This window comes from Lepisma saccharinum, chromosome 1 (genome assembly GCF_977018435.1).
Source record: "Lepisma saccharinum chromosome 1, izLepSacc3.1, whole genome shotgun sequence".
NCBI lineage: Eukaryota > Metazoa > Arthropoda > Insecta > Zygentoma > Lepismatidae > Lepisma > Lepisma saccharinum.
The window spans coordinates 31,919,958-31,935,056 of NC_139229.1; the positions used below are offsets into that span (position 1 = coordinate 31,919,958).

General features: G+C 40.1%; 1 protein-coding gene across 1 annotated transcript in view; it reads left to right on the forward strand.

Moving 5' to 3' along the window:
• LOC145994359 (obg-like ATPase 1) overlaps positions 1 to 15,099 on the forward strand; it is a 252,754-nt gene that overhangs the window by 130,269 nt on the left and 107,386 nt on the right. Inside the window, exons 5-6 of the mRNA XM_083130478.1 lie at positions 2,969 to 3,144; positions 14,377 to 14,454. Coding sequence (XP_082986604.1) covers positions 2,969 to 3,144; positions 14,377 to 14,454 — 254 coding nt within the window. The remainder of the gene's footprint in view (positions 1 to 2,968; positions 3,145 to 14,376; positions 14,455 to 15,099) is intronic.

Consider the following 15,099-nt stretch of genomic DNA (forward strand, 5'->3'; position numbering starts at 1 on the left):
TGTCCGACTGCCAAGTGACACGGTGGTCGGGTGGTATCATATCATTTTCACGTGCTAGAGGTTCTGGGTTCGATTCGCGTTCGATTGCCCCTATATGTTTTTAAATATTTACTCGGTGAGTAAAGTATTGCTTGTGAATAGTATTCTTTTGTTTTGTTTCTTGAACATTTTTTTTCATATGCAAATGTTTGTAAATTTGAGAAAATTAAAAGAAACATTAAGCAACAAGCGTTTTCCCCTGAATATTTTAAATAAACTTTCATTTCATATTTATAGTAAGTGATTAAAAAAAGGTAAAGTGTTCCCCTGTGCATAGCACCACGCCATGAAGGCGTATAGGGGGTGTGGGGGTAACGCCCCACACTTTCTTGATCCGGTCGTGAGTGGGGGTGATGTGATCAGCCCCTGACCGCCTTTTCCCCCAGGTACCCATGTTATTCGACGCTGGGTAGTGATTAAACATGATGTAAATAAACAGATGCTCGCATTAATTAAATAAGCAAGGGCAACCAAACGGGAATCGAGCATGTGAAACGCTACCACCTGACTACCGGGCCACTTTGTAGTCGGACACCATCTTCGGTTAATAAACCGCGCATGAGAAACGACGAAACTTTAAAGGGCTTTTTATCGGAAATGACTGGCTAGCACGCGCTAGTACCTTGGCATATCAATATTTACATGGTACCCTACCGTAACACGTCTCGTCTCGTCCCAAACTCAATTTCCAAAGCCGTGCCCTCTTCTTGTGTGATCACCCATCTGGATGGGTCTCCTGCGTGGCAGACAAATGCCCTACAGACTTTGCTACACCCCCCGTGGACCAGTACAATGTTCTTTCAGCAAGAATCGAACCCGGAATCTTTCGTTCACAAGGCAACTGGGTTAGAGAAGCACCACCGTAAATAGCCAAAATGCAAATTTCGAGCCACGCTTGTGCACGCATCACATTAACTTAAGGGAGTGTCCGCGGAGGCAGTTGATGCAGCATACAAATCGGACTGCACCTTGCTGACAGCGGCCAAAGGCTGGATCGTAATGGGCGCTGGGTGTCATCGCTGATGGCAGGGGCGGGGATGTTGACTACCGCCACGGTAGCCCGGGCACACCCCTTTACCACGCCTCATTCCTGCATGGTGGCCCTCGGACCTGTGTCAGTCACTTCTTAATTACCCCCCTTCCCCCTACTCTAATCTTCTGTAATAACATTGCGGCTCTTTGCATATTTATAGCACTTTGCTTCTTTCACGTCACTCTTGTGTCCCGCGGACCGTTCTGGACGCATGACGTTTTCGTGATTACACGTGTAAGGTCTTTGCTACATTGTTGTTGAGGTTTAATGATAGACTAATTTAATTGGCGTGTCTTGTAAGTTCTTCGGCGGCTTTTATCTCGCGAGGATGAAGCAATACGGTGGCAGTAGTGGTTTGACTTGTGATGCTGTAAATTTTGGACCAACCCTTCGGGCTCAGTTTTGGCCTGAGTGGCACCTATGTGATATCTAACGAGGTATACCTTGAAATCTTGCGTGAGATGTTAGTCTGCTTTGTGCACAAAAGGGCTAATCGGGATTGGTGCTACAGTTCAATTGAGATTCGAATCACTGAGATACTCCTCGACCTCTAATCAAGAAGGTCGGGAGAGGAAGGGTGGGGGGAAGGGGGTCCATCGATGGACCGGTTCGACGCCTATAATATTTTGCATAGTTCATTTCAAGTTACAAAGACAAAAAGCTAGTTTGTTTTATTTTTAATATCGGAAATTAAGTTCAGTTGTTCAGTTACCATTCAAACAGAATAATCTATTTTCATTGTATCAACTGATGTATCAAGGTATAAACTGCGTTCCACAGTTTCTAAAATTCCATAAATTAGTTTTATGTAAGAGGTCAAACAACTTTACGACTAAAATTTCTTCTTCTTTTAAAGCTTTTTCTTGAACGAGGTATATAAAAGTAAGAATAAAGCAGAATAACTTAACTATGGAATTCAGTACATCAACTGTATGAAATTTAAAACGATACTGGAAAAAAGAGTTGTGCTGGATTACAAAATTCTCTCCAAGTATATTATTATTATATATTGCAATAAAATGGTCTTATTAGTTTAAATAGCCAAGTTGTTATTTTTACTATTAATTTTTTTTCTATGGCCTGACTTCCTCAACAAAAATTTCCAACGACGTCCATATCTTTAAGCCTTTTAAATAATGACTTCATACAGAAAAATGATTTTTGTAAATTAACCAAACACATTTGGTTCATATTTTTGACTAAATAAACGTGTTTAATTGCTTGTAACAACATCAACAAACATGTTGAAATGCTTGTAATAGCATAAAATGTGTGTTTAAATTCGTACATCTGTGTCTTGTAGTTTTTCTCATCCCCACATTGTTTTTCTTGATGTTCGCCTTAGGTTTTGTCTTTCCAACCATACTCGTAAGAAATTTCACATCTCTTACCTGCATCTTTTTTGCTTTATTCAGTCTAGTTTTAAGTACACTTTATGCACAGCTAGGCTAATCTGAACTGGACCTACAGTTTAAAGTGGGATACGAACCACTATGTGCCTCCACCGGGCATCAAATCCAAGACCCCTTGATGCGACGACGTTGCCAGTAAGATTATTTTACTGATCTTGCTGATACTTTAGTGACACTTTGTTCCATATCAGATCTCTCACATTCTTGTTTCTCTTAAGTATTCCTGAGTCCGTATCTCCTCTTATGCATCTCAGAAAAAGGTTCGATCCCCTGTGGAGGCACATTCACTGTGGTTCGATACAGACCTTGCCTATTGAACTTATGGTGGGCTTAAGATAAACATCTGCTTATCCTGCATTTCCAGTTGCCATCGTATTTTATTTCAAGATTTTTTGCACAGAATCCTATTATGGTTATGGCATGTCATGGTATTGTATTGTTGAGGAGATGATATAATCGTAATAATTGTATCTTGTTCTTACAGGAGCCTTCGAAGATGATGACGTGACCCATATTGAGGGCGAGGTGGATCCAGTGAGGGATCTGGGAATCATCAGTGAGGAACTTCGCCTCAAGGATGAGGACTACCTCGTCACACATATGGAGAAGTTCGAACGGACAGTTCTTAGGGGAAGCGACAAAAAAGCCAAGCCCGAATATGTAAGTTTCTCGCACCGTCTGATTTTTATTCTGGCTGATGTAGTTTTGTGATTACAAAGTAAACCAACGCGTGATCCCTCATTCTCATTAACAAGACCCCTAATATTAAATCATAATGTGAAAGATTAATAAGGATTCTTTGGGGAATTAATTAAAGTAGCGGTTAATGATATACAGGGGTCATTCCATGTCAAGGCACGAGTTGACCCTCGTAGATACCGATTTTGATGATATTTAGTACACAGCTTCGCTTTGCTCCATAACCGACATCTGTAAAAGGGTTTTGCTGAAATATGATTATTACGTATTATATGAGGGTTGTTCAGAAAGTCATTTTTGAGAAACAGGCAATTTTGAATTACGTATAGGCTATCTAAAGAACGAATGAAGATACAGAAGCGTGCTTGAGCTCCTTGTAAAGATGAAAGACAGTAGCATATTATTATTTTCATTCGTGTCGTGCTAAAGCATGTTTATACTTCCTGTAAAGGAACAAGATGATATTCCACTACATTATTGACTTGTTTATATCCTGTTATGACTATTTTATACGTTGCTGTTTTCATGGTTTTAGCCACGCTCTTGTGGGAAGAAAGAGATGTGGGCATGCCAAACAAATCAAATCTACTAGATTGTGTATTTTTACGTTTGTGGGGAGAACTATTTCATATTACATTTCATTTTCGTAACTTCTTATGGTAAATAATTCATTTTCTTACAATTCTTCAGTCTTAACAAATTGTAACATTGTTTTTCCAAACAGGAGAAATTGTTGTAACATGGACTTGAAATATTCAAGTGGAACAAAGTTACATATTTGTCCTGCATGTTGTCTCTCGTTTTTGTTATAGATTCAGCGGTGAGAATTAAATTAATAACAGTACCTTGTATAATGTATTTATTAAAAATATGATTCGATAATGCCGATACAAATTAACCTTAACTTAATTTTGTTAAAAGACGAAAATGCATTACCTTCTTTATTAACAATGTATATTATTTTCCAATACCAACAATCTTATCAAAGTACGTAGACACATTTCAAAATATGAAATATACATTTCTATAGAATAAAATGAAAACTTGGAATGAAAGCCATGGAAACAGCAACGTATAAAATAGTCACAACAGGATAAACCAAATAATGAAGTGGAATATCATCTTGTCTTTGTACAGAAAGTATAAACATGCTTTAGCACGACACGAATGAAAAGTCTCAGTATAGGCCCATTGCTGTTTAGTTCATTGCTGGTGCAGGACAAATTTAAAATTAATTTTTCTTCCTTGTATGGAAAATCACAACGATAAGACTTTCTCAGTATAAGTATCAAAAAATGAGAAATATCCATTTGGGGTGTTTTTGAGCTGTCCAAACTTGAAATTTGAACATTTGAACAGAGTACTCAATTTTTATTAAGTTTCCACATTTGATGATCTCATAATATGCTACCGTCTTTCCTCTTTACAAGGAGCTCAAGCACGCTTTTGTATCTTCATTCGTTCTCTAGATATACGTAATTCAAAATTGCCTGTTTCTCGAAAAAGACTTTTGGAACAACTCTCACATAATACATAATAATCATATTTCAGCAAAATCCTATCACAAATTTCGGTTATGGAGCAAAGCGAAGCTGTGTACCAAATATCATCAAAATCTGTGAATATGAGGGTCAACTCCTGCCTGATTTCACATGGAATGATTTCAGTCAGTATCAGTTATGGGACAGATGTTTTCTGTATAAGGAGATGTCTCGTTCAGTTTATTGGGGTGTAAGGAGTGGGCTTTGCAGAAGACAGTGAAGTGTCGACATCACTTTCACGTAGTACGCCCAGAACCGCATTCTTGCAGGCTAACGAGGCTCTGGCGCCTAGATTTACAGCTCTGCGGAGTTTGTGTCTGTGCGTGTTTCAGATTGTTCTTTGATTCGTTTCAATTTATCAATTTTCATCCCTATCTTCGAAGTGTAAACAAATCAAATCAAATATCTTTATGCATGATGAAATAAGCTATCAAAATTTAAATAAAAACCGCCTGCATCCAGTGCATGTAAATTAAGAGACTGGAATATTGCAAATGATAGGGAAACATTGAATAGTGTAAGGTAATGTTTCTGTGCACAGTAAGATATTCAGAAAGGCTAATCGCGACTGGACTAGAGTTTCCAGTGGAATCCGAATCACTGTACCGTGGTCCATCAGGACCCATTAAGCTTTTAGGTAAGACGACAGGTCAGAAAGTTTTTCCTGGTACAGTTCCCGCCACTAAGTGGTTTGTTGTCTGCAGGCTGTTGTTGCCTAAAGTTTTTTTCCTGTAATATAACGACTGGCTGTGCTGTTGCTAGAGTCCTTGAAAAGGCCAAGCGAATAATATGCACAATATATCGCGATGATGAGGGTGAATGGTGATAAGATGAACTGGATGAAAGAGCAATCACAAACATATGGATGACACAACACGAACTCCAAAGAGGATTATACTGGCCGCGAGTCCAGACCCCAGAGAGCCTTGTAATTTTGTAACAATGCAGTCCAGTGTGTACTACGTGAAATGTACATAAGGATAGTTAATAATTATAAATTGGAGTTGAGTGCATCATAAATATAGTTTTAAAAACCATTAAAATTACATTAATTAGGTTAAGTAAACAATGGTCGTTAATACTTTAAAAATTGTCATTGTATTTATTTATTTTTTGTGCGGTACTTGAATGGCAGCGGAAATTGACGGTCATCCACAAGTTGCAGAAAAGCGTAGTGAAATAAATTAAATTAAATCAATCATTCAATCAATGGATATGTGATTCATATAGAAACTTTGATTCAGGGACGTCTTATACTAGGAGGAAACTGTTCGTTAATTGATAGTGTACTTCAAAACGTATTAAAGTGTTGCGGAAAAACTATAAGAATACGACACGTGTAATGTTCTGTGTGAATTTTTCAATTTTTTTTGCTAAAACAATACGCTCTCCTGAGGGATTTTTTAAAATTTTAAGGTGGACGACAGTTCAGTACCATGTCAGACTTCCTTCAGCTCACACTGCAAGAAAATAATTAAGGAAATATTCGACGTTTAACTTCTTCTGCCTAAGTGCTCAGAAATAAACCCTTTGACCGAGTATTTTTGTGTGCATGCAAATAAATATATTTTATTAATTAACCAGAGCGTGAAGTTTGAGTAATTCCGCTCTTTTATTTTTTTTAATTTTTTTAAGAAACAAAAACAGACGTTTGTAATTACTCATTCTGATGTAAACATTCTGCCTCTTGTCGCCAGAAGAAACAAATTAAATTCATCGCGAAGAAGCCAAATGAGATTAATTACATGTTTTGTGGTGGTTGTAAAGGTTTGCATGCCGTTACCAGACTTTGTGGCGTACCTACAGCAAAGGATTACTGTAATTTGCCTACAGAGGATTTAATTAGCTGCAAATGCGAAGACAGATAGGCGGAATCACATGTGTGTGTCGCGGTTTTTTTTATCCAATTCCATTTGAAAATGTCACTGCACCGCTACGTTCGTTGCACTTTGCAAAATTTTCTCATGGCCCGGTGAAGGAAAGGACTTCAATGCGAGCAAAAAAGTATTCTTGGCGCCCTTCTTGTTGTCATATGTCCATGTGGTAATTGATGAAAGTTTTGAAATGTGATATTTTGAAATGTCCCAACTTCCAGGGTGCCCATTGTCGGGAATCTATGGATGGCAAAAGTTCCCAATTCAGGAACTTATTTTCACGTGGAATGTTTGAAATCGAATGTTCCCAACTCAGGAACCACTGCCTCGGGAGGGAGGGACCGGTTTGAGAGGTTCTTATCGTTACTGTACATTACCCTGAAATGCTACCTGCATATATATCCATTTGCAGAAAAAGCACTTTGCTTTACGGAGAGTTTCTTCTTTCCTCTAATATACAAGGGTCGTTCAAGGTTGACCGGGACTTTTATTTCTGCAGAGGAAATAGGTAGCAGAAGAAACACCAAACTATGTCAGTTTTTCAAAGTATTCTCCGTGCGCGCCGAGTCACCGTTGCCATCGTTCTGGCAGCTCCCGAATTCCTTTGGCGTAGAAAGAACTTGGTTGTTGTCGTAGCCACTGGAGGACATCGCTCCGCAGTGCTTCGTCTGTCGTGAATGTCTTCCCTCCCAGATGGTCTTTAAGGGGTGCAAACAAATGATAATCACTGGGGGCTAAATCCGGACTGTAGGGGGATGGGGCAGAACTTCCCAGCGCATGTCGGCCAGAGTTGTTGTTGTCACATTGGCCGTGTGAGGGCGGGCATTGTCATGGAGAAGAATGACATTTCCAGACAACATCCCAGGTCTTTTCTTGCGAATGGACTTTCGTACAGCACCACTCAACAATGTAGAGTAATACTGGGCATTAATCGTGCTCCCTTTATCCAGAAAATCCACATGAATAACGCCCTTCATGTCCCAGAAGACACTTGCCATGATCTTTCCAGCGGACGGCTGCGTTTTGCTTTTCTTGGGGGGCGGGGAACCTTTATGCCGCCACTCCATGCTACGTCTTTTGGTCTCTGGGGTTGAATTGTGCAACCATGTTTCATCACACGTGATGATGGATTGCAACAATTCATCACCTTCTGCTCGAAACCGATTCAGAAGCTGTTCACAGACCGTCCTGCGTGTCCACTTCTGATCGAATGTCAGCTGGCGGGGAACCCACCTTGCACAGATTTTGCGGAAGCGTAAGTGGTCGTGAATGATTGTCTCAACACTCCCGACACTGATATTCACCTCGGCAGCAATATCCCGCACTGTTACTCGCCGGTTCTCAAGAATCATTTGCTCAACACGTGCGATATTCACTGGTGTGACTGCAGTCGGGCGAATGTGTCCATGCGCTTCATTTGTCACCAGCTCCCGTCCTTAGCGAAACTGCTCACACCATTAGTACACTCTTGTCCGCGACATCGTTTGTTCACCATACTGTGCTTGCAATCGTCTGAAAATCTCAGCTGGTTTCACTTTCTCCTTCACGAGAAATTTGATTACACACCGCTGCTCCACAGCCACAGACACACTGCTTGCCGCCATGTTCGCTGCAACTGCTGCGCATGCGCGAAATACGTCATGCCGGGCGCTAGTTACTCGCGAAGGAATACATTACGTCACCCGCACGTTTCATCATGATCCGGCTATTCATCGATTTTTTACGTACGAAAATCCCGGTCAACCTTGAACGACCCTTGTATTTTGAGTATGTTGCATATCTTTTGCTTGCAGGTTAGGTTAGCAGTTAGCTGCGCGTAATATCAACTATTTCAAACACCAATTCATTCTCCTCCAAGGCAATTAGTAGGACTTCCTGAGTTGGGAAGACATTTCACTGAAATATTGAAGCTTATTTCATCATGCATAAAGATATTTGATTTGATTTGTTTACACTTCGAAGATAGGGATGAAAATTGATAAATTGAAACTAATCAAAGAACAATCAGAAACACGCACAGAGACAAACCCCGCAGAGCTGTAAGTCTAGGCGCCAGAGCCTCGTTAGCCTGCAAGAATGCGGTTCTGGGCGTACTACGTGAAAGTGATGTCGACACTTTACTGTCTTCTGAAAAGCCCACTCCTTACACCCCAATAAACTGAACGAGACATCTCCTTATAAAACATCTGTCCCATAACTGAGACTGACTGAGGAATACATGTGGGTCATTCATTCCGTGTGAAATCAGGCAGGAGTTGACCCCCGCCACCCCTATAATCATGTAACTACGAAGAAGAAGAACAAATATGTTCGATAGTCTGTTGTTGATTACGATAGAGAGTTTCATATTCCTCGGGCGCCATGTTGTACGCATGTTGAAAGTTATTAAACCTCGTTTGTGTTTTTATGTACTACAGGATGTATTTTATTTCGTCTATCCGTTTTTTTCACGTGTACCTAAACATTCTACAATCACTCGGGAACGTTTCATCCTGACGCTGTGTGGACAGGATACGATTGAATCGAAGGATTCGTATAATCAAGTTACGACGGAATGCTTCAAGGATAGTCTCTGTACATATGGGCCACGATTTCAAGCGAAGTACATATTTCGTTCATGAATATTCAGAACTGAACTTGTTTACATATTCTTCCAGAATATGTTTATCTGGTTGGAACAACCGTACGTAAGTACTTAGGTTCTGTAGATTTCTCTTGGTCACAAAGTTGACGGATAACATTCGGTGCTGAACATTTACTTCGATACTTGGATCCATCACCGTGTCATTAGTAATTTATACAATGGCACTCAACATTCCTTTTAGTGAATTTCACGAGGAAACTGAAGACGTTGACAGTTATGTCTTAAGGTTCGATCAACAGTGCGTAGCTCAAAATGTTTCTGAAGGGAGGAGGGTTCCTGTTCTTCTTGCAGTTATGGGTCCAGAAGCTTTTAAAGTACTACGTAATGTTACTGCACCCGAATATATTTCTCAGTTGTCGTACAAGACAATTAAAGATAAAATGCTGCGACATTACAGGCCTAAAGTGAACAAGTTCACAGGGAGGTTTACATTCAGGAAAATGCATTCAAGTACAAGGAGAATCGGTTTCTCAGTTCATAGTTATGTTGAAACGGCAAGCTTCAAAATGCATGTATGATCAATACCTTAAGGAAGCTCTTGTGTCACAAGTTATTATAGGATTGCAGTCAGAAAGTGAGTTAACTTTTGCGAAATGAGAGGAATTAGCTTTACAGCTTGAAATGTTAGGACGCGAGATACGTGCGGACAGTGAAGAATAGTTTAAGTAAACAACTACACGACAAACCAAACATAAGTGCTTTGGAATTACATACAGGAATAGCCAACCTTCTTGCTATGCTGCACAACACGCGTCTTGGTGAAGCAGAGAGTTTACCCTCTGCCTGTGTGTTGCGGTACAGACCTTGTTTCTGCTGAGAGGATGACACTTTAGCCAAGTCCTAAAGGGGTGTAGACTCATCTCCTTTCAAGAATCGTGGGAGACTTTGAGAAGATGAACAATCCTTTTCAGGGAAGAAGTATCAAAATAATGACGCAGTGTGGGTTCAGTCACCAAGGCACGGAACGCCAAATCACGTTCCATGTGTAATAATATGTCCGGTAGCAAGAAGCATCCTATTCAAGGTCCTATTAGAGGAAGTTACTACGAGGGTAATACACCCTAGATGGCTTCGGCGGCGTATGGTACCGAGAACAGACTCATTAGCTGACGGCGAAATGACAACGCCCTAGATGGAAGATGAAAGCGAGACTGAAGCCACCCCAACTAGTTCTCTTCCAGCCGGATCATGAAGGACTTCAACCCCTCAACCAAGGAGATCGACAAGAGTGCTACATCCACCCGACCGACATGGTTACAGGGTTACGTAATGATTTCTGGTGTAGGAGTATTTTGTATGTCTTTCTTATTCAGGTTATTAATGTTATAGTGACCTTAATTTTTGTTGTTCAGGTCACGAATGTTATTCTGACCTTCATTGATTTTTTTTTTGAGCTGCTTGGAGGAATGTTGTGATTGAGCATTATAGTATGTATAATCATGTAACTACGAAGAAGAAGAACAAATATGTTCGATAGTCTGTTGTTGATTACGATAGAGAGTATCAGATTCCTCGGGCGCCATGTTGTACGCATGTTGAAAGTTGTTAAACCTCGTTCGTGTTTTTATGTACTACAGGATGTCTTTTATTTCGTCTATCCGAGTTTTCACGTGTACCTAAGGATTCTACAATCACTCGGGAACGTTTCAGATGGCATTGTTTTCACTGGAATTTCCATAGTTTCTTAGTTGGAAATCCTAGTAAATATTCAACTGGTAAAGATCAATTCCTGAGATGGCATTGTTTTCATTGGAATTTCCACAGTTCCTGAGATGGGAAATCCTAATAAATATTCAACTGGTAAAGATCAGTTACTGAGATGGCATTGCTTTAATTGGAATTTTCACAGTTCCCGAGTTGGGAAATCCTAGTACATATTCAACTGGTAAAGATCAGTTCCTGAGATGGCATTGTTTCATTGGAATTTCCATAGTTTCCGAGTTGGGAAATCTTGAATCGGGAGTAAATCGTGAGGACAGTAAGGGGGCGAACTCTATGGTAGGGAATCACAGTAAAAATTACATTTTTAGGATCATCTGGCACAGAGCGACGTATGTAATCGATTCCATGACACGTTGCACTTTTCCTCGTTTAATTCCCGTTACCCGCTGAGTCCTATTCCCACGCAGCGAGGCAAGGGATGGTGAAGCTCGGATGGACGGTGTCGTAATTCTCTTCTCGCCAGGTGGGAGGCTTTCTCCAGCGAGTCGTAACTGTCTGACACTGTACCGCCCAGCCAACCTTCCGGTCAGAAAAAAAGATTTAATTAAGTTAGCGAGAGGAGATATTATCGCGTGCAGCACCATTCAGCAGCGTCTAGGCTCCCGCTGAGCTGTTGCACTTTACGGAACATTCTGCTTGTTGACAATGACAAGCACTTAGGCGGTTATGCTGGTAGAATGATAGTGTTCTTTCACTTTCATATAAGAAATGTGGGTGGTATTTCTAGGATAGGATGATGGTCGGCGTGTTATGAAAGCGTCCCAGATTCGATACCCAGTGCAGTGGTTCGAATACCACAGTCCCGATTAGCCTGTTGTGCATAAAGTGGACTTAGAACACAACAACTCTGTCGCGTTTTTGTTATGTTACGTCGCTCTTGTGCCACTTGCTGCTAATCGCTCAGATGAGGATCGTTGAAGATGAAATTGATGAAGGGACACACACAAAGAAAACCCATGTCCAGATCGTAATTCGAAGTTTCGAACTTCATTGGCGAGATCGAAAGTCGCCACTTACCGCTCTCTGCCATCGCACTGGCGTAACATTTCCCGGGATCGATACTCGGCGTGGGAACTTAGTGGTTCTGATTCCAGTTCAAACTGTAGTCCAGTTCCAGTTATGCCTGTCTGGACATAAAGTGGACTTAAAACAAAAACTAAAAAGGAAAAGTTTGTTGAAAGAATGTTACATGACATTCACTAGTAACAATGATTCTACATTATCCATTGTCTGGCGCTTTAAACTATACTTACTCTAACACGGCGCTTTGAGAGAGCACCTCTTCTCTCGTCTTCAGATGAACAAAGTTCCTTTTTTTGCCGGTGGTGGAGACCGAACCAACAACAGACCTGTGTTTTTACTACAAATCCGGTGCGCTAACCACCGCCTGAATTTTGCCCTGCGTTCATGCCTTTATGATTTTATGAACACAAGTAATACAGAAGCAGTTGGGAACACACTAGGCAACAATGTGTTGTATTTTCATTATTTTTTATACACACTTAAAAATATTCCAATGAATTTCCACCAAAAGTGTGGTAACACAACACTTACTACAGTGTTAAAGGCCCCCCATAATTGGTGTGATTTGACAACATATGGTGTACAAGACATCGAAGATATGCTAAACAACTCCAAAAACACCAAAAGAAGTGTCATATTTTTTAGAATATACAAATATTCACAGTTAAAACCCAGCCCCACTCCTCGGATAAACTATGGTTAAATTTTGATGAGAGTAAACGTAAAACTTGAAAACATCAACACCGAATGGCAACACTGCCGAGCCTCGTGCGGTAGTTGTTTTCCTCTACCTTTCTGCTTGTGTAAGCTGAAGGTATAATGGATGAACAGGAACTCCAGAGGTGATGGGAGATGAATGGACAGAGATAGCTTGTCATCCAAGGTGCAGACCTTGCCTTCTTCCTCAAAGGCTCCGCATGCCGAATTTTTGTGCTCCCAGGTACAAAAAGTGTTTATTTCCTGTGCGTCGGTAATTAGGTATAGCGTCTTTGCTTTTATTTATGCACACGGGTCTTGTCTTCTTGTATCTTGCGAGCACCAAACCAAGTGTGTGTGTGTGTTGCTATACTTTTCCCAAAGATTCATTGGTTACTTTCTTGCCTTAATCTCACTCCTCGTAACACCTGTGGTGCAAGAAAAAAACATTAACAAGAAAGCAATTAGTTGTATGATGTTCTCTGACGTAATTAGTTGGTAATTTCCTTGCTATTGGTATATTAATTTGACTCATAAATAAAATAACCATGTTTTGTATTAGTTATTTGCATACAAGCCCCCACATCAGTTTTTGATCGTCTGAGTTATCATGTCTTCTTATTTTCCCTCTAATCGGCAGGGTCTCCTGATGGTGTAGTTTTATCTTTTGTTTCATGTCCACTTTGTGCACAGATAGGCTAATCGGGACTGGACCTACAGTTGAAAGTGGGATCCTCAATGGGACTGAGTGGTATCGCTGTCACCTTTTAATCAAAGGATCGTAAGTTCTATCACTGTTGAGGTATATAGTGGTTGGATCCCACTTTAAAATATAGGTCCAATTCCGATTAGCCTATCTGTGCACAAGGTCCATTTGCGTTGGGGATGTAAGATATTTCTGATGTCACCTTAAACTCTGGAACAAATCCAAGGTATCCTTTGATGAGAGGCTGGGCGAACTCCAAGCACATGGGGAAAACATTCCTACTTGAGATCACGCAACGCGAGAATCGAACCCGGATTTCTCGTGTGACGATCAGGCGCCCTACCCACCTGGACTACCGCGTCTTCATAAGAAGCAGATTTGATTGATTTGCTTTATTTTAGTTCGCTTTTTGTGCCACTTTTGGCTAATTTGCGAAGATGGGAATGAGTGATGATATGATGAAATTGATAAATGGGCATTCACAAACATCCATGCCCAGGCGGGATTCGAAGCCAGAACCCCTGGCGTCGTAGCAATGTGCTAACCACTCTGCTACGGGGGCCGGCTCATAAGCAGAAAGTGATTTAAAATAATAATACAAAAAAAAAGTATCATTGAGCCTTCCAAATAATGTTTTCATTTTTTTAAATTTTTTTTTGCGTTCAAACTTGAGAAAGACAGTTTAAAACTGTGAATTTCCTCTATTGTAAAATTGTCGATGACTGTATTTAAAGTATTAACGGCCCTTACATAGTTAACTCAATAAATGCAATTTTTATGATTCAATTTTTTTTAAATATTTTAATGCTATACTCGAATACATAGCAATTATATATCTCCATGGACGATAAAATATATTCAAATTTAAACGAAAGGAAGGGTTCTGTTCCTTTTCTGAAATTGCCAGACTGGTTCTTTTGTTTTAACAATAGAACATTGTAACTTTTACAGTAACTTATAACATTGTGTGTTTGTGTTTGCTCGCAGGATATCCTTTGTAAAGTGAAGAATCTTCTTGTCGACCAGAAAAAGCACCTACGGTTTGGAGACTGGAACGCTAACGATGTAAGTATATTCCAAAGTATTCTTTTAAATCTCTTTCTTGGCATCATATAGTTTCAAGTTTCACATTGTAGTTCCTTTGTCTTCAATTGTGCATGTATCATAGCTTCAGTGTCGGCGTATTTTGAAAGATTATGCCCTTCCTTTATTCTTACATCTGTTGTTTTGTTATTGAATATCTACGAAGTGTAGGTAGACCTGAGTGGCTGTTACGTGCTTGTGAAGTGAACTTCACTACGATGGCTAAATTTGGGAATAACTGTAAGATCGTTCCTCTGTACTTGTGATACCTTTCTAATTGAGAACTGGCTAATTTATTTGCTAAGAACAGCATGATTTGTTGTAAATGAAGAAAAGTGGTTTTACTTTTCTCGGAAACCACAAGGAACGTGATTATCACTAGCTTTTGCATATGAGTCATTCCATGCCAAATCAACACAGATATGTGCAATTTCCAACCTGACCATCTCCGATTTTCGTGAAATTTGGGGAATTGAACAAGCTTTCCAGTGATATATAACAAGCCTACCTTTGGATAAAAATATAATTTTGTCACGTGACCTTGACCTTTGACATTGAATATCATATCTCAAAACATGTCATAACCAAAAATCGTGAAAAAAATATATTTGGTCCCTCATGCCATAC